The sequence below is a fragment of the Lycorma delicatula genome, chromosome 5, assembly GCF_047948215.1.
Source record: "Lycorma delicatula isolate Av1 chromosome 5, ASM4794821v1, whole genome shotgun sequence".
NCBI classification, from domain to species: domain Eukaryota; kingdom Metazoa; phylum Arthropoda; class Insecta; order Hemiptera; family Fulgoridae; genus Lycorma; species Lycorma delicatula.
The window spans coordinates 156901625-156922377 of record NC_134459.1 but is presented as its reverse complement, the minus strand read 5'-3'; the positions used below and the strand labels follow the sequence as shown (position 1 = coordinate 156922377).

Genomic DNA, 20753 nt, shown 5'->3' with positions numbered 1-20753 from the left:
CGTTACTTTTTAATCTTTACATGGAACTAGCAGTTAATGATATTAAAGAACAATTTAGATTCGGAGTAACAGTACAAGGTGAAAAGATAAAGATGCTACGATTTGCTGATGATATAGTAATTCTAGCCGAGAGTAAAAAGGATTTAGAAGAAACAATGAATGGCATAGATGAAGTCCTACGCAAGAACTATCGCATGAAAATAAACAAGAACAAAACAAAAGTAATGAAATGTAGTAGAAGTAACAAAGATGGACCCCTGAATGTGAAAATAGGAGGAGAAAAGATTATGGAGGTAGAAGAATTTTGTTATTTGGGAAGTAAAATTACTAAAGATGGACGAAGCAGGAGCGATATAAAATGCCGAATAGCACAAGCTAAACGAGCCTTCAGTAAGAAATATAATTTGTTTACATCAAAAATGAATTTAAATGTCAGGAAAAGATTTTTGAAAGTGTATGTTTGGAGTGTCGCTTTATATGGAAGTGAAACTTGGACAATCGGAGTATCTGAGAAGAAAAGATTAGAAGCTTTTGAAATGTGGTGCTATAGGAGAATGTTAAAAATCAGATGGGTGGATAAAGTGACAAATGAAGAGGTATTGCGGCAAATAGATGAAGAAAGAAGCATTTGGAAGAATATAGTTAAAAGAAGAGACAGACTTACAGGCCACATACTAAGGCATCCTGGAATAGTCGCTTTAATATTGGAAGGACAGGTAGAAGGGAAAAATTGTGTAGGCAGGCCACGTTTGGAGTATGTAAAACAAATTGTTGGGGATGTAGAATGTAGAGGGTATACTGAAATGAAACGACTAGCACTAGATAGGGAATCTTGGAGAGCTGCATCAAACCAGTCAAATGACTGAAGACAAAAAAAAAAAAAAAGCCCGACTTTCTTTGCCCAAGACTAAGGCAGTTCATAATTCAGAAAACCTTATAATTAAAACGAATTGTCACCCGTACAGATTACATTCATTTCACTGTTCTCGGCATGCAGATAAGCAAAGATACCCTCAACTCGATCAAAAAAACAGATAAATAAAAAGTTTTAAAAACATATTAATAACAGAGAACCGATGGAAAACAATTTTAATATAAACGTAAGCGGTCTCCATTAAAATTTCATAAATAATCTAACCGGTTTAAAAATCGATAAAGATAGTAGAACGATAATAAGAAATAGAACCGACAAATTCAATGAATAATATGATAAAATATAAACGGACCTGAACAATCGATCCCAGTGAAAATCGCAAAAAGAAGAGCCGATTTTCCGATAGTATGCAAAATCTGCAAAAACATACCGCACAAAGAAACAAAAATAAGCATAACGATCTCTTGTATATTATTAAATCTGACGAGCTAAATATCCCGCACCAATTAGAAGACTGAGCCCGACGAGACATCAAAACGTTCGAGCAATAGAGAAAAAGTCGGAATAATAATCGAAGTTTTCTCTTTTCTATTAATCCCCCCCCCCCCGACCAAAAAAAGAACACGAATGAACAGATAATAGTAACGCGATACTTCCGTAAATTTACAAATTTAAAAAAGAATAAAATATTAAGAAACGATACTATACTATAATATACTATAATTAGTCTAAGCAGCACTAAGAAAGAAAAAATAAGTTTTAAATATTTTGTACGCAAAATTTATGAAACGGAAAAGAAAACGATTTATTTTCAACTTTTACATACAAGCAGCAACAAAGGAACGTAAATCTAAGAGTAAAGAAACTATTTGAGGAGAGAAAAAAAAGATGCCGATGGCATAATCGCAGGAAGAATTAACTAGGTTAGTTATTTACTTAGTAAAATTATAAATATGGACATCGAAGGCTGATCGGCACGATCGACAAGAATGTCATGCAAAAAATATATCGACTAATCAAGTAGAAATTTAAAAATTACGATAAAAATGTTTAAAAGGTTTGTGTGGCGTGCACTATTTACGATAAGTAAATACGATCGATAGAAATAAATAAAACGGGGAAAAACACAACAGTGGAATCTGAAATGTTACACGACATTTTAAAATTTCGAAACGACGAGACGGTCTCAAGAATAAAAGAGGAAAGACAGATTTGCAACAGATTCTGATAAAGAGTGAGCTAGGTTGACGAACAGCACATTAAGAAATCCACGTTGAGTAAATTTAATAAGAGGGATTTGAAGGTAAAAACGGTAAAGTAAGACACAGACTGAAAATACACTTGTACACCTCTAATAGGAGACCCCCGACCGATGAAACCGCTGATGACAAAAAGTAATAAATCTTGCTAAGAGAGAAAACCTCATCTTAATTAAGGGTTTGATTTGTAAGCAAACACTTAAAGCATTTCTAATCAACTTTAACACTAGAATTGAAAGTTTTAGCGCTAAAAATAATAAAAAACGAATCGTCAAATCGATATCGATAGTTTTTTTTTATTGTTATAAATTGTAGTACTAAAAGGATTAAGAAAACCATTTCTACTTTATTCTTTTAACAAAACGACAGTTATTTTTTAAAAGAAAGAACCCAGCCCTTCTATTTAAAGTGGATTGAGGTTTACGTGCCGGCTCACTCTCCGCAGCTATTATTCACCCTCGGTTCTAGTCAAGATGCTTCAGTAAATCTTGCGCCCCATTTCTTATGCGTACAGTGTGTTCTAACACAGCACATCACCGCTTACATAATCCTGAAACTACTCCTCAGTACATTTTTTAAAAGTATTTCGATAACGTTAACTATAATATAACGATAGAAATAGTGCTTTTATTACAGACTTAATTTTATCATTCAATTTTGTTCGACACAGCGTGACCGAATTTTTGACCGATACTCTAAAAGACATTGAAAAAAGCAAGCGATTGAAAATCCATGTGTTCCTTCCTTATACGAAGTAAGGAAAGTATAGTCGTCGCGAAAAATTTCGCTTTTCAGATTAACACGGAAATATCAATTTTGACCAGTTTCGCCGTGACGTCTGTAAGTACGTATGCATCTCGCATAACTCGAAAACGATTAGCCGTAAGGATGTAGAAATATGGATTTTGGTATTTTTCATAATAGTAATAAGCCCTCACTTAGCGCTTTTCAACATCGATACATCGATCTTTTCGATATATAATAAGTGGTACTTATTTTCATTGGTTCCAGAGTTATAGCCAAATAAAATTTTAATTCATGAAATGTTTGGATCTTACAAAGGAAGATTTTTTTTAACTTAAATTTATTCATTTATTAATAATTATTAACCTCTGGCTGTAAAAATATATGTATATGTAATTTAACAGGCGTATAAGGAAGTCATGTGGTGTCCACATCAGATTTTTTGAATCTAATATCCAAACATGCAACAGTAATAAAGGTAGAAGAATGTTAATACTTTAATATTCAGTCTGTAACAAGTACAACCTCATTTATATTATCGCTTTTTCAAATATTTTTATGAAAAAAATGATTATCATCCTGCGTGGTTGTGGCTTTATATTGTGCTGAAAAAAAATGAATGAAAAAAGGAGAACGTGCTTTAAATAATCTGTGCATCAGGAATGGTCCGGGATTAAATTTTCCACATACCACATTTCCGAGCGCAAACTTTCTGTAGTAAATTAACGGATATAAGAAAAATTTAAAGGTATATTTTTCCACACCGCTCAATTCAGAGAGGAGAATTTTTTTAAAGAAACCTGAGAAATTGCACTCGGTAGCTTAGGTTTCGGAGGACGAAATATTTTTCGACTAATGTGTGAATCTAGCCGATACAAAATTATAAAACAATACCGTGATTCGTTTATGGGTAGACTTCCTCCGTACCACCCGAGGAAATGCGGGTAAGATTAAGTTTGTGGAAACCTTTTAAAACGACTCAATTCTAAATATTTTTATAATTCGATCGGACCATCCGATAGCTGTACAAAATATCTAACTGAGGACGAAATAACTTTTGAGTAAAGTCGTATTTTCCTAATCGCTTCAAATATATACGAGCACATACGAGAGCCTGTAGCTCTCTTGTTGTTGTGTAAGCTACAATAAGAATCAGAATGACAAATAAGAAAGTCTAATAATATAAAAGACGGAAGAAAAACTGCCTAAAAGATTAACAAACAGAAAAAAAATAGATCGATAATCTGGGAAGTCGTAAAGTTTACTCTGTTAATAAAATTTATTAAAGTAAAAAAGACAATCGGTTATGAGACGGGCTTAAATAAAAATAAATAACCTGTTCGTTGTGAAGCAATTTTAAATCTAGACAAAAATCAACTTTAAAAAAATTTTGCCTTTAAGTACCAGAATTTAAAAACGATGAATGAGGAAACTCAAACAGTTTTTACGAAATGTGAAATGATGGCGACATAAGGCGCTTAAGATACGGAAGTACAAGAAAAAAGAACTTTTTTAAAACAGTATTAGTATATTATAGTTTTACATACAGGCACTAAATGTGCAGTGTATTATACACACACGTGCGTGCGCGCGCCTGTCTTGCTTGCAAACTCCAGACTGGATGAACTGCTTCGCACGATAATTGGCACGATGATTTCAGTACATGGGGAGTAGCATAATATTAAATTATATGCATCATTTCTTTTCTATTCGTGATACTATGAAATCTGTTTGCTATTTACTAGTAACTTGATATAAATGCGTTATTGAATCGCGTATATCAATAGATACAGAAATTAAACTTATTTTTCGTAATGCGTAGAGTAAATATCGAAATCATTACCAGTAATGAATTAGAAAATAATACGTATTTACGTGCATGCTTGTCGAGGGAATTTTGTAATCTTTTAACTTTTTATAATATTTTTTTTGCACCGGTTAATTTTGGTCACAATCGGTCAAGGGCAGAGAGAGACGGGACCTAATGGTTCCTATTCTCAAAATTTAATTTGAGAGGTAGCTAAATTTTTTCACATAACTGAACGTCTCTTAGGTAGCTATTTTCTTATGGTTTAGACTTATTGAAATCCTCATGAAAGAATAAACCTCTTTTTCTCGTTTCTGAATTCACAAGTCATATTCTTCCAGTAATTAGACGATTCCGTAACATCAGTATGTCCCTTTGATTATATATATTCAGGTATTTCATTCACGAAGGGGAATAACAACCCTAATTTTACTATTTTTTCGTCAGTTATACTTTTGTTTCAGAATTTAAAATTTCCATTAAATTTTGTCGATAACTTCAGAGCAAGCGTCACTAATGTTATTTAATTTTGACTGCAATCGATCAAGGGAGTTGGGAGATATACACGATCACCACGGGTCATAGGTGTGCGTGTGCGTGTGTGTAAGGTTTACCGAAAATGGATTAGAAAATAGCGAGTCTATATAATGTGTATGCTTGTCACAAATTGCATACATTATATAAATATATATTTTAAGAATTTTATAAACTTTTAATACATACACTGGCGCTTTAATTTTAAGAATTTTGTAAGTTACCGAACATGAGCATTAGAAATAAAAGAATACGGTACAAAATTGATTGAAAAATAAATAAATAACGTAACTTCGGTTGTAAACAAACACCTTCTTCCGTAAACGATTAATTAATTGTAATAGAAGCCACATACCACGTCCGTCGGTTTGAATATAAAATAACCAGCTTTAAAACCGACCCCTATCGTACACTTTTTATACCTAGAAATCTAAAACGTTTACAACGAAATTAACGTTACAATACATGCATACATTATTATTATTTTAATACAAAAATATCTGTAACATATTTCTTTATCATAAGAGAAAACTATTAATATTCAGAGCTGAAAATCAGAAGCTTCTATTACAAAAAATTTCTATCCGAAATCAGTTTCATATTTAACGTACACCTTATATATTATACCGTACACCTTAATATAAAAATATTAATTAAATTACAACAACTTTAACAAAGCAATAAAAAAGTTCCGAATCGAACGAACTGCTACTTGTTACGAAACTCGTAAACTGTAGGCTATATATTATCATTAATAACTAAAAACGGTTTGATAAAAATATGAATTAGCTTAATGAAGTCGCCATTATAATGTCTTAAACAATATAAAGTTGTTACTTAAAAATCTAGTACAAAGAGAATAATTACAAAACAGAATACTGAGAACGTATGAAATAATGGAAAAAAGGGTTGAAGAGGTAGTCTTATTGTTTTTTAAGAGGTAAAGCAAGGCGGTGTGAATTCACATTAAGTTTCTCTAAAAGCTAACTGTAAGAATTGTTAAAAAGGGTGCGTATGTGAGCCTTTCCATTAGAATGGGAGGTGGTAAAATCAAAACAAAGTAAAAAAAAAAAAAAATACCATACATGAAAATTAACAACTTCCGTCCCATTAAAAAAAATGACAAATTATGAAATACCGGCCACAAAAAAACTCATTTAATTAAAAAGTAAAGCGGTCGCAGTAATTTACAAAATTATTTAAAGGTCAAAATAAAAATAATCTCTTATAAAATTATAATTCTACGTACAGACAACGGTTATAAATAAAATCATAATGTAACTAAATGTTGAAATCAATAACGAAACCAAACGATCGCATTAATGAAACCGCTAACTTCAAATAAGCAGACGGGTCAAAACAGGCGCGACCGATGATAATAATCAACGGGAGAGTCGAGCGGTCACTATCCCCACCCGCACTTCACCACATCGTGACTAGGAGTTATTTCTTTAAACAGACTTACAGAGTACTTAACGAACTCGGTCGAGATGCTAACAAGACGGACCGTATTATATTACAACAGATGCACGGTTAACATAATTATTACGCTTTTTTAAGACGTTACGTCGCCATTGCGATAGTTTGCAATTACAATATAATGGTGACATCGTCTGAAAAATTATTAAAATATTACGATACTTAAAAATAATATTTCGACAAAGTTATTCATTCGTTTACGATAAACGTAACTGAGGTCACTAGCGCATTACATAACGATGATATGGCCGTCCTATGATACACAGTATATTACTATTCACGAACATGCTGAAACACGTCGTCTATGAATCATCATTACTAGTGAATATATCAGTTCTTAGTATACAACACAGTAGTAACTCGATATGGTAATTCCAATCGCTCGCTAAATTATTTAATCGTGTTGAAAAAAAATCGCAATGAAATTATAACGCAGAGAAATATTTATTCGACGATAAGTTTCTATTATTTATAACACATTAAAATATAATTATATTTTTCAGAAATATGAAAATATTACAAAAAAAAAAAAAAAGACTTTTTGTACAGAACAAATGAACGATAATTACTTGTCTTTAAAAAAAAATTCTAGTCGTGGGCTTTTACTGAAAATTATGTTCGATAAAGCGATAACTTAAGCAATGAGGGAGTTCAAAAAGATTACTTCGCCGTTTTATAAGTAATAAGGTCTACTAACACTCACGTATTACAAAAAAAAAAAAAAAAAAAAAAAAAAACAACGTACTAAAATAAGAACATCTCTCGCCGAATCATTTCAATTAGTAGAATCAACTCATCAAAATTTTAACAAGCATTCTTTTCATTTAATAAGAATCCGAAAATTCAGAATTCAATAAAGTAAGTTCTAAATATTGACATAAAGTTACTGCACAATATGAAACTTCAAGAAAGCTTTCCTCTTTGATGAAATCTCCAATCAAATGACATATAACCACGCGTTTATGTAAGTTTTATTAATAAACTTCAAATTAAAGAAAAAATACACAATTATTTTTAACATATACTTTGGTAAACAAAACAAAAAACCGTAAAACGAAAAAATAGAAATAAATAAAATATCTTAAAATTTACAAAAAAAATTTATATGAAAACAAAACTACAATTTTTTTTTAATTATTAAATAATACTATAACTACAATTTCTACTGAAACAAAATACATAAAATTTATATATTTTTTATGTATTTATTATTTAATAATATTTAAATTTGCATAAATAAAAAACTGTAACAGTTATTTTTTTAAACAGGTTCTTTTTTAAAGTGAAATATAACCATACGTATAGTTAAGTTGAGTAAGTTGTAAAGTAAATAATTATGAATTTAAGAGGTCTTTAATTCAATAATCGGTAGAGTTAGTTTATACATAAGAAAAAAGGAAACCAGTCTCCCATAAAGTAAAAATAGAATAAAATGAAGATACACGTATACACGATTATTTCACGAATTCGTAAATCAGGTTCAAGTAATCGCAGAGAAATTTACGTATTATTTTCATATAATGCAGTTTAAAAAATACCCGAAAATGTTTTGTGACGATCACAAATTAATAATGTTTAACGTGATTTCTTTCAGTATTTTTTTGCGAACTTCGCGAACCGTTATGTTTCCAAAAGATATTTAGGTAGAAAGCTCCATTTTCATTTTTCACAAAATAAGATTCATTTCTGCAAAATGAAATCCAAAGTTTCAAATTTAAATGCACCCGATATCAGAGTAATAATAAACTGGCCGGAAATGAACTAACTTTAAAAATCTGGAGGTCTGGCCTAATAGTGAAAAATTAATATAACAAAAATATCAACCACCTAAGAAATTCAAGACTGAAAAATCAGATAGATAGTCCTACACAAACAAATTAAACTGTCACCAACGCAACATTTACTAACAATATTTTTTTTAAATAATACGTTAAAATAAAATCAATTGTCAAAATTTATAATTATAATAATAATTACAAGTCATATTTCACTATTTAGTAATTATTTTGAGCAAGTAAAAATATTAAAATATAATTTTGTAACTAAATATAAAAATACAACTCATTTAAATGCCCACTCGAGACACCCACATGCCTACATCGGTTCGACATACAAACGCACACGTTTCAAACACAATGTAGAATTCAGTTGGCACAAAACCTTAAAGCGCATACTTATTCGCCCACTGTCACAATATTTTTAATTATAAATACGCTACCAAAATTATTAAATTTTATCATGACATACTAGCAGCCACTTAAAATAGATTTAGTCAAAAATAAAACACTTATAATACTAATAAAAATCATTTTTAAAACAATTTCATTTAAATAATTTTTTTAAATTCAAAAAAATAATATCGAATGTGTGACAGCTAAATTATTTTCCCCATTATAGGGTACAATGATTATTTTACGACAGCTTGTACAATATTTTTATACAGTTACTTCACCTAGAACGATGTATTCTGTCTATCAAGTGACAAACCCCCAACGTTTGCAAATAACTATTAGTAAGTTTGAAAAATAACTTGCATTCCGTAAGAAGCCTGCTCTAATGAAAGCGAGGACCAAAATGATTTCTCAGCTATTTTCTTTGAGGGCCTAATACAATGTAGGTAACGGTATAGCAAATCCATCAAAATATAGGCGACATTCAATCAGGCTAACACTTTTCTCTCGTTCACCGAAGAGACTGAATACTGATTATTAATACTTCCACAGCGAGCAACTCTGTTTTGTAACGAGCATTTTCATATTTCACAACCGTAATAGACGGTTAGCAGTAATGTAATGCACGAAACTGTTGCACCGAGATCATTTACAATTATAAGCAGACCACTCAGGGAGAGAAAACAAAAAGAAAAACCAAGAAGAACACGTGACCGAAGTAAACAAATAGTACCTCCAATGAATTTTGAACCTACAACCGGAAAACCCTAAGTAAAATAATTAAAGCCAAAATAAAACGCAAATCTTGGTTTTTTCAACAGATACAAAATTGGAAACAGCTTCCAGAAAGCTTTACAAGGCCAGAACCGTTCCCATTTCTTAACGTAAATACAAAGGACACGATTAACATAAACTAATTCTTAAAATCATTCTAATGGGATTTTAGAAAAATCCACAGGGAAGGAAAGGATCAAAGATAAAGGAACGGGGGTGGATATTGATAAAGGAATGATCTATTAATGGAAAGACCGTAAATCAAAACAATTAACTGATCCTGGAGTATTTCAAGCCCTTACAGGTAGTGAACATCCTCTTCGTCTGCAATTCCTAAGGTGATCGATAGTAACTTCTCCAGAATGGTAGCAGAACATCACAATCGATGATTATGCATTAACATTTCCTCCGGACACAAAAGTTTTACTGAATAGGTTCAATGTGTACCTTAAAGAAAACCTGCAAAGATCCAATTATTAGCGTTAAGAATACAAACCTTTTGAAGAAACGTATAACCTTTTCGACGAGATTACTGTAATTTCTTATACTTTTATAATCTACCCGAGAACAAGTTTAAACATAACGGCAGCACCGGTGAGGTACACCTAAACTTCACGTTCTTGAAATGCGAGTGAAAAAGAACCCCGATACACAAGAAAAAATTATTTTATAAACATTAAAAATTTATATTTTTATAGCTAACAACTTAGCTATTTATTCACTGAATAATCATATGACACATCACGATGACAAATCCCAACTATTATGATATCCCCAATAATTTACTGGTCCCATTAATTCGTAACAATAATGATTTTCTTCAGCAAATCATTTTGTTTATCCAAAATATCAGCCAACAGATATTGCCTTAAAAAATATTATTTCTAGAACGCTATACTACACCACCTGAGATGAAGATTTCTTTAGAGAAACAATTTCTTTAAATAGAAGTATAATCAATGAAATTTTTTTTTTGTCTTCAGTCATTTGACTGGTTTCATGCAGCTCTCCAAGATTCCCTATCTAGTGCTAGTCGTTTCATTTCAGTATACCCTCTACATCCTACATCCCTAACAATTTGTTTTACATATTCCAAACGTGGCCTGCCTACACAATTTTTCCCTTCTACCTGTCCTTCCAAAATTAAAGCGACTATTCCAGGATGCCTTAGTATGTGGCCTATAAGTCTGTCTCTTCTTTTAACTATATTTTTCCAAATGCTTCTTTCTTCATCTATTTGTCGCAATACCTCCTCATTTGTCACTTTATCCACACATCTAATTTTTAACATTCTCCTATAGCACCGCATTTCAAAAGCTTCTAACCTTTTCTTCTCAGATACTCCGATTGTCCAAGTTTCACTTCCATATAAAGCGACACTCCAAACATACACTTTCAAAAATCTTTTCCTGATATTTAAATTAATTTTTGATGTAAACAACTTATATTTCTTACTGAAGGCTCGTTTAGCTTGTGCTATTCGGCATTTTATATCGCTCCTGCTTCGTCCATCTTTAGTAATTCTACTTCCCAAATAACAAAATTGTTCTACCTCCGTAATCTTTTCTCCTATTTTCACATTCAGTGGTCCATCTTTGTTATTTCTACTACATTTCATTACTTTTGTTTTGTTCTTGTTTATCCTTATTTATTCAATGAAATTACAAGTTATAAATCTCAAATTTTAAAATGTCTCGATATACGAGGTGAGTGAGAAAAGTAATGAGATTGGTAACACTGCGAGCGATCTGGCAACGCTGTCTACCGGTCTGTGCTTGACCGGTTTGTTCATCCCTTCCACAGTTCAGTACGAGTTTCAACTCCGGTCAGCCAACACATTATTTTTGACAGCGCCATCAGCGAAATTATGTTTTTGTTGTGCGTCACGAAAATGGGGCATCGGAAATTAGAGCGACGTTGTACAATGAAGTTTTGTGTTAAACTTGGAGAATCCGCGAGTGTGACCTTTGAAAAGTTGAACATTGGACAACATTGCTTATCAAGAGCACATGTATTTCGCTGGCACAAATCATTTTTCGAAGGCCGAGCACACGTTGAAGATAAACCTCGCTCAGGGACACCTTCAACTTCAAAATCTGACGAAAACGTTGAGCGTGTGAGGGTTCTTAAGATCAGATCGTCGGTTAACAATAAGGAGATGAGTGAACAGTTAAATTTAAACACGCTTTCACTGTACATCAAATTTTGACAGACGATTTGGACATGCGAAAGGTTTGTGTAAAATTGGTGCCGATAAACCTCACAACGGAACAGAAGAAAAATCGAAGAAACGTGTGCATTGATCTTCTTGAGAGGATTGACAATGACCAAGAATTCTTCAATCGTGTGATCACAGGTAATGAATCCCGAATATTTGAGTACGATCCTGAAACAAAGCGAAGAGTGGCACACTCGGTCCGAATAAATTTCGAATGAACAAATCAAAAATATGCCGATTAACTTTTTTGACAGTAGGGGTATAGTGCATAAAAAATTCCTTCCTCCAGGACAAACTGCCAACTAAGTGTTTTACAAAGGTGTCCTTGAAAATCTCAGAAAAAGTGATTCGCGTGAGACCAGACATTCCAGACAAGTGGATGCTTCATCATGTTGCAGACATGCCAAAGACAAATCTAAAAAGCCGATGACTGGGTGCTAACAACAAAATGTAGATCATTTGAAGAGACGGAGGAGGTCCTGATGGCTGACCTGGAGAAACTGGGAAGGTACTTCCGAATATGGCGCCTCCAACCAAATGCTAGTAAAACAGAGGTGTCATGCTTCCATCTAAGTAACAAGGTCGCTAATAGGGAGCTTAAAATTCTATTCTAAAATATATGACTCTTCCACAATAAGACACCAAAATACTTAGGCGTGACACTTGATAGAACGCTTTCATTTAAGGAGCACCTACTGAGAAACTAAAAGCGAGAAACAACATTATACATAAGCTCTGTAGAACAACGTGGGGAGCATCAGCTTCCACTTTGCGCACATCGATTCTGAATCTCGTCTTCTCGGCTGCAGAATATTGTGCGCCAGTGTGGCGTAACAGCCCTTATGTTCATAGAATTGATGCTCAACTTAATAACACTATGAGAATGATTGCTGGGATTATCAGCTCTACACCTGTGGAATGGCTCCCAGTATTGAGCCACATACCACCCCCGAACCTGCGCCGTATGAACGCTCTTATAAGGGAGTACAATAAGATTATAGACAATCGAAATCTACCAATGCACGAGGACAATGAGGATGCCAATCATGGTCATCTTCGATCTAGAAAGCCGCCTATCAAAACAGCAACTGCAGCCACAGAGGAAGGATTTAACCTAACTGACGCCTGGCGTCAAGAATGATCCGCAAAGCAGAATAACCAAATCCCATGCATTACTCAAAAGCCGCCGGGTTTTGACTTGCCATGTTAGACATGGTCAACGGTAAACAGAATACGAACTCAACAGGGTAGGTGCGCCTATTTTCTGTATAAATGGGGTAAAACACCGACGCCCCTTTGCGAATGTGGTGAAAATCAAACTGTTAAACACATCACAGAAGTTTGCCCTAGGACAGCTTATGAAGGGACTCCAGAGGATTTCCTGATGGCGACTTTCCAGAATTAATAGCTTAAATTAATTTGTTAAATGTTTGTAATTTTTGACTGTAATTGGTGTTATGTTTTGGTGCCTATGTTTGTTATGTTTTGGTGCCATACGCTAAATAAATTGATGAAAACTGTTCTCTTTAAAAATTGTATCACTTTTCCCACCCGGTTTGCGTGTTTTTTTTCTAATTAAAGTTGAAATTCTAAAAATTTGCGTTTAATTTTAATAAACAATATTTACATCTCTTTTCTCAGAATTAAATTCTCGACAAACTTATTTTATTCCAATCCTAAAAAAAAATTTTCCGACTAAACTTGTTCGTGTTTTACCACGATTTTCTTAAAACCTACGTGAGATAGAGTTCTTGGACTACTTTTATCCAATTTTTTTAGATCACAAACCATAAGGAAGCACCAAATTTACCCCTGGATTTGTACTCCAAGAATTTTAGTACGATTTAATTTCACAGAGGGAGCAGAAGGCAGGCTAAACGTATGGCGAGCCGAAACTCTCTTACGAACCGTTTTCTGACAGATGTTTATGTGAACCTATTTCTTATTTTTGGTTATAAAAAAATCTCCCAAGAGACTGCCGTGCAATTTAGAATTACAGTTCAATAATGCACAGTATCATAACAGAATATAATTTTATGCAACCTTTTCCCACTAGTCTTTTTTATGGTTCTAACATGCAAAGAATTATAAGTATGAGGGGCACAGCCCTTTGTTATTTTCTCTAAGAGTACTGATGTCAGTACTAACTTTACATATAGAGAATAATTGCATATAATGAATAATGTTGCTTGTCAAAGGAACACTACATTCACCACTAGCATGTCACCTATAGTCTGGAGGAGTTGGCAAACTGATGTGCAAAAGTATATAGGCTTGGTAGTAAAAAACCCATATCAAGAATCGCACTCACATCTTACTTTCCTTAATAAGATCAGCATGGGAATTCTTGTTAGACTGGATGTCAATTTCAGAAATGGGTGACCTATGTCAAATAAATAAGTAAATTTAGTTAGATTAATTACATTAATTAATCTAACATTAGATTAATTTTTATAAGATGATGAATTCATTCACACGGTCTTCTGTTTTTCACATCAGTCCGCCCAGCATTGTTTATTTCTTTTCCAGCTAGTCTATCAATCATATCGGTCATCCTCGCAGAGATCTTTCCCTTTTTTTTTCTTCCTGGTCTTATGAGCAAAGGAAACGCAAGTAAAGAACATATGTTTAATATATAAAGTTAACATAATGCATCAAGATTGATGAACATTATAAGAGATAAGACTAATAATTGTACTCATATTTAAAAAAATAATATAAACCAATTTTAAATGAAGTCTTTAATTATTAAGGGCATTGCAAATGAGCTTAAACAAAAAACATTTTTTTGTTCAATAAAATTTATACTTCTTAATCTGAACAGTAATTTGTTTCAATTACATAGATAACATCAACTATGGTGAGGAATAAAGGTTTTGAAACAATGAATAAATGAGTAATGAACACCAATGGAATTTTAAAAACACCACTTTTCCATTTTTACATTTCATTGTAATTTTATGTAGACCAACGATGGTAGACCATGACCTGAAGAAGTTACCATCAGGTCAATTAATCTATACGAAGATGTAAATTTTATTCAACGGAAAAAAATTATATTTAAAAATACATGTATACGATAATAATTCTGGTACTGTGTTTGAAACTAGTTAACACCAAGAATAAAAAAACTATATATAAGTTTACAAATAAACATTCATATCAAATATACAAAAAACTATTTATTTGGGGAAAATATTAATTTCTAAAACAAAGATGAATATTTCTATTATATGTAAACAATAGGCAATAGAGAACATTTTTGCCACTAGCTTATCATTCAACACATGACAATAAAAGATAATCAAACATATAATAAAGAAACTTAACAATACATAGCTATGTCTATGTTAAAATAACATAAGTTCCAATCAATATCACAAAAGTAACAAAAATAGAATTTGATTTTCATTAGCTTTGACTTAATGTATAAATTTCTCTATTTTACCACATATTGTATTAAAAATTTTAAATCGTCGTGGAAATACAGCAGGAAATCACTAATACTATTTTGATACAGATGTTGCAAAAAGCCTTGACAGCAATTGATCGTGAAAATGAAGTTTTGCAGCAGGGCCAAAACATCGATGGGATAATACTTCAAAAACAATACTAAAAGAAATAATAGTATAAGAAGGTACTACACGAAGCATCTTCATAGCCAAATATGGTAAATGGAAGCAAGTTATTGGACAGTCTTACTGAAAGGCCTGCAATAAGAAATACACTATGACCCTTTGAGATATGAAATTAAGGTTCTTCAGAATAGTCTTGAACAAATATTTTAGTTGTACTTGAGCATTTAATGTTTCTTCACAATACAAAAATGGATGAAGAATGCTTTAAAGATAAAATTTTTAAAAAAATGTGGGCTAAAGTTTTATAATATTGAAATGCAAGACGTAATTGAGGAAAATAAGAATGCCTACTTTACACATTACTTTCAAACACTTTTTGAAAAAGCAAGAAAGCTGTGTACAACAAGGAATATTATGAAGAATCTTATGAGACAGTTTAGACAAAGACCATTAGAAAGCTTTGTCAGTAGTTGTTCGAACATATAAACTACTTTTGAATGCTATGGAATATAATCGATAAAGTTATGTACTAATCAAAATTGCATAGACTTAATTAATATTATAGAGATGATAGCAGAAATAAACAGTTGAATGAAAGATAAATGAAGCAGCATGTTAACTAACCAAATAGTTCTTGGATCTGACTTACTTTGAAACAAGTACAAAAACTTCTTTGTTAAAATCTGGTTGTGCGAAGGAGTTGATATTAAAAAATAAATGATAACAGTTTAATAGAAAAAAAAATCTGCAAACCCTTTGAATATTCAGGAATAAAAGTATTTACATAGCTCCACACAACTACGGTGAAAATGCTTATAACTAAAATAATAATGTGTAATTTGCAGAACCAAAAATTATACCTACTTACAAGTGCTAATAACCCCCTCATATATGAAAATCTCAATCAAAGATAAACAATAATCAATTAAGATGTACAACTTTCAGTAACAGTTATCTAAAATCAGATCGCATTGAAATAACATAAAAAAATGTTTATTTGTTTATAATTGTTTTCTCTAGAGTGCAGCAGGGCTTTGAAACTACAAAATCATGATGCAATATATCATATACTTAAAGTAGAGCAATTCGTTATTAGTTTAGCTGTACTTTAGGAAGCACTGACTGCTACAAAGATTACATAAATGCAGCATTCCTCATCTTTGACAATCAATAAATTTACACCCTTCAATGTTCAGGAATATACTCCACAAAACACTCAAGGTCTTTAAAACTATTACATTGTAAGGATCTCTGGTAAATAAATCATAACCTGGACCCATACGTTATTTTTATATTTACTTTTATATATGGAAAACAATGACTAATTTGAAAATTCAGACCAGTTAACTTAATTTAAAACCCAAAATCTGACTGCACCTCAGCCCAAGTTAGTTCTGATAATAGTGACCAATGTGTAAAAATACAAATCTTCATGGTGATTCACGAAATCAAAAAAAATAACATTTTTACACTTTGAAGCTGTACCTAGATTAATAACACAAATTTCATAATAAGAAATCATTTTTGTAAAAAAAAGAACTCATTCATTGTACAATTCTAATTAGTGTAATTGTAATTATTTTATTTTCTCATTATGTTAATGTAAGATTGTTACATAGGAGAATAATACCATACTGAGGGGGGGATGTATAAAGGTTTTTTTTTCTTTTTATAGTTAACTCCGCTTTTTCAAATAATCCAAATCATCTGACCATTATTTTAAACAATATTTTCAATAACATTAGCAATTCTTGTAGTAGTTCATAGCAAAGAATTAGGTAATTTTCCTATGTCGTTATGATGGCTAGTAATTTAACCAATCATCAATATGAAAGTGGATTTTCAAACAACTTCATTGTTTGAAAAACAAGAAACATTTGAACAATGAAGTTGACCAGAAAAAATTCATTAACAATTTGATACACCTATCATCTAGGCTAACCATTTATAAAGTACATGACAAATTTGATTAGACTGGGTCCATTTTCAATGTGTTGAAGGAGTTTCCAACCAGACAGTCATTCACTACACATGAAAATGAAATGTCTGTTGCTAAGGCATTTTATTCAGTCTGAGAAAATAAGAAAAAATAGCAAGTTTGGCAAAGAATGTATGTATATCTTGGGGATGTCAGATTCAACATTTAGATTTGAAAATGTACCTGTCAAGATTAATGCGTGGATTATTAGAGGGTGATCTAGAGCATTATATATACAATTCTGTAATTTTAAATGAAGAACAAGAAGTTGATGTTTATTCAATATGGTGCATTATTCAAAACACTGATTGGTCCAGTGCTGGAAACAGTTAGGCGCTCTTAATTAAAACTGAGTTTATTATTAAACAGAAAACTCCTATGTAAGATTTGAAGAACAGCTGAATCAATCTTGGGATTATGGTCTGAGCAGGCTAAAATAAAGAGGTTATCAGAGTGGCCATTTTCAATGCAACTGTACATCAACACATGTATCTTAAAATGCTATATTCTGTTATACCACAAAATATGACCAAGATAAAGAGTTATATTTTCAGCAAGATGCGGCTTCTACCAACTACGGCATAAATGTCTATGACTAACTTGACCAAGAATTTCCCAATTGGTGGATAAATCAATGAGTTCAGTTGAATGATCATCAAGATTTTATCCCAATAGATTTCATCCTTTGGGAGGTTATTAAAAATAAGTTATTTTCAAGAAAACCATATACTGTTGATGAAATGATACAATTCAATAGAAACGTGCATCAAGAAATCAAAAAAAATATAAACTTTCCAATAAAGTATATATAAGTGTAAAAGCTAGACTTCAGGAATGTGTAAATGCCAAAAGCATTCAATTTGAATACAAAACAATATGCTTAGTAATCGTTAGTATTCCGTTTAGTATTGTGTTAGGATCACATACTAAACAGATTGTTTTGTATGTGATCCTAAGTAATTACTAAAATAAACTTATTTTACTTAATGAAGCTATTCATACTTTTTATTTGGATAATATATACCTACTTCTGGGTACACCCCTTCCCCCTTTCGAGAAGGCATATATAACGCATTATTACAATTTCAAAACTGACGTTTCAATCAACATTACTAATAATTATTCAAATAAAGTAAAAATTAATCAAAATCTTTACTGCCAAATTTGATTATACAGTATTAAAACTTCATTTAAAGACTAAAACAAACATATAAATAAATTTCCTAAAATTAAAGAATTTATCACTGCTCGAGAATAGTGAATGGTATTTTATGGTGGAATTTTTTATTCAATTTAAAATACAAAACATAAATATTAATAGTAAGATAAACATTTTATTATTATAATAATCACAAATATAAATTCTCTGTTATGTAAACATTTCAATTTTATAATTAAACATTATGTTAAAATAGAGTAATATTAAAAAAATAACAATAAAGCATAGTAAAACAAAGATAACAGATTCCTCTCCAAATAACAACCCCCCTCTTACTACTGTAAAAATAAATGTTGCCGGACTGCAAATAACTGGACGGCATAATTTACATTTAATTACGCTAACGTTAACAGTCTTATTACTTAGGGCAAAGGTGGGCCAATCAAGAGGAAGGGATCTTAAACATACAGTAAAAAAAAAAATAATTAAAAAACTACTAATTATAAATAATTCCAACGATATAAAATCCTCAATTCAGAACTGAAATGAAGATAGGAATGAATGAAAATATAAGAATACTCACTTTATCACCATGTTTTATTTATTGACTACTCCACAAATAGTACGGACCCCACACAAGACCCAAGTTTTTCTTCGATACGTTAATGTTCGCAAAGTGGTATTTTAAATGTTAATTAAAAATGACTAATACTTGTATTCAAAATAAGAATGAGATAGACGTTCAATCATTTTGTCATAAGAAATAAAATAACATTATGTTCTCTAATTCACACGAGGTTTAACAAGTATTGTACGTAACTATCGAATCCACAACATTAAAAATAATACCAGAACCCAACACAACTTTTTACAGTGGAACAAAACTTCACGATTCTAAATGTGAAAGCAAAATGTTGATTACAACCTATAGCACAATCACAGCACAAAACAACCACCACGGCATCAAAGTAAACAATATTCTGCAATATAATAACAGGCGAATACGTTACTTAGACGAGGGAAACAGTACAGCATATGACGCCAACCCAGCTGTACTGACGCATGCGCAACGACTACTGCAGAGGGATTAGTTTCCGAAAAATTAATATTACCGTACACGCTACCTAACGGTTCAAATTATAACTATTGCTTTTAGTCCCCACTAGAAGAAGAATTAAATTTTATTAAAACTATTCCAAAAGTTACCCTACACAGAAAAAAAAATTAACGAAACCCGAAGAAAATATTTCTGACACTGATAAAACAAATGAACGATAAAAAAACAACCCAAAATAATTTGAACTTCTTAAAATTAAATTTTTAATTATTTTTTAGACAAAATAAGAAAATTAACAATCTTTGTCATTAGGTTGTTTTTAAAACAGTTTCTTCAAAAATAATACAAAACACATAAAAATATGAAATTTGACGGTTAAAATTAAATTTAAAAAAACCATACCGATTCATATAGAGAAAAAGTGACAATAAATTTAATTTATTTCATAAATAAGTCAATAAATTTCATCCGGTCTTCAACACTAAAGTTAACACCTTTGAAATTCTCAATTGTAGAGTACTACCCACACTTCCGTATAATGAACTAAAGTTGTTTTGATAAAAATAATATCAGTTTGCGATCAGACAAAAGCTATGCGCGCGCAGTACATTCTCACTATTCGAGTACAAACGAGCTCGTAAAACGTAGATTCATGCACATTCGTGCAATCACAACCCGCACGGACAGGTTGAAACACGCACAACATGATGCATCGAATAATATGTAAGCAATAAAATACGTTGCATATAGTACCACAGCAACTGTCTCACCATAAAATGCGATTGACTCGCACTCGCTCTCTCTCTGTTATATCCTTGAGATAGTGTGGTATACACAGTAGCAGTAACTTTTTTCCTATTTAGCCTCCGGTAATCACCGTCAGGTATTACTTTAGAGGAGGAATGAGAATGATACATATGAATGTAAGTGAAGTGTTTATTAATTAATTTGTCTTGTACAGTCTCAGGTCGACCATTTCTGAGATGTGTGGTTAATTGAAACCCAACCACCAACACGGGTATCCACGATCTAGTATTCAAATCCGTACAAAAGTAAATGCCTTTACGAGGATTTGAACGTTGGAACTCTCTACTTCAAAATCAACTGATTTGCGATGATGC

General features: G+C 31.7%; 1 protein-coding gene across 3 annotated transcripts in view; it reads right to left on the bottom strand.

Moving 5' to 3' along the window:
- Pli (E3 ubiquitin-protein ligase pellino) overlaps positions 1-20753 on the bottom strand; it is a 270152-nt gene that overhangs the window by 230565 nt on the left and 18834 nt on the right. The window contains exon 1 of one of the 3 annotated variants that reach the window (XM_075367386.1): positions 19159-19719. The exons of the other annotated variants lie outside the window; for them this stretch is intronic. Coding sequence (XP_075223501.1) covers positions 19159-19169 — 11 coding nt within the window. The 5' untranslated portion in view covers positions 19170-19719. Of the gene's footprint in view, positions 1-19158; positions 19720-20753 lie in introns of those variants that run through there. 3 annotated transcript variants of the gene reach the window in all.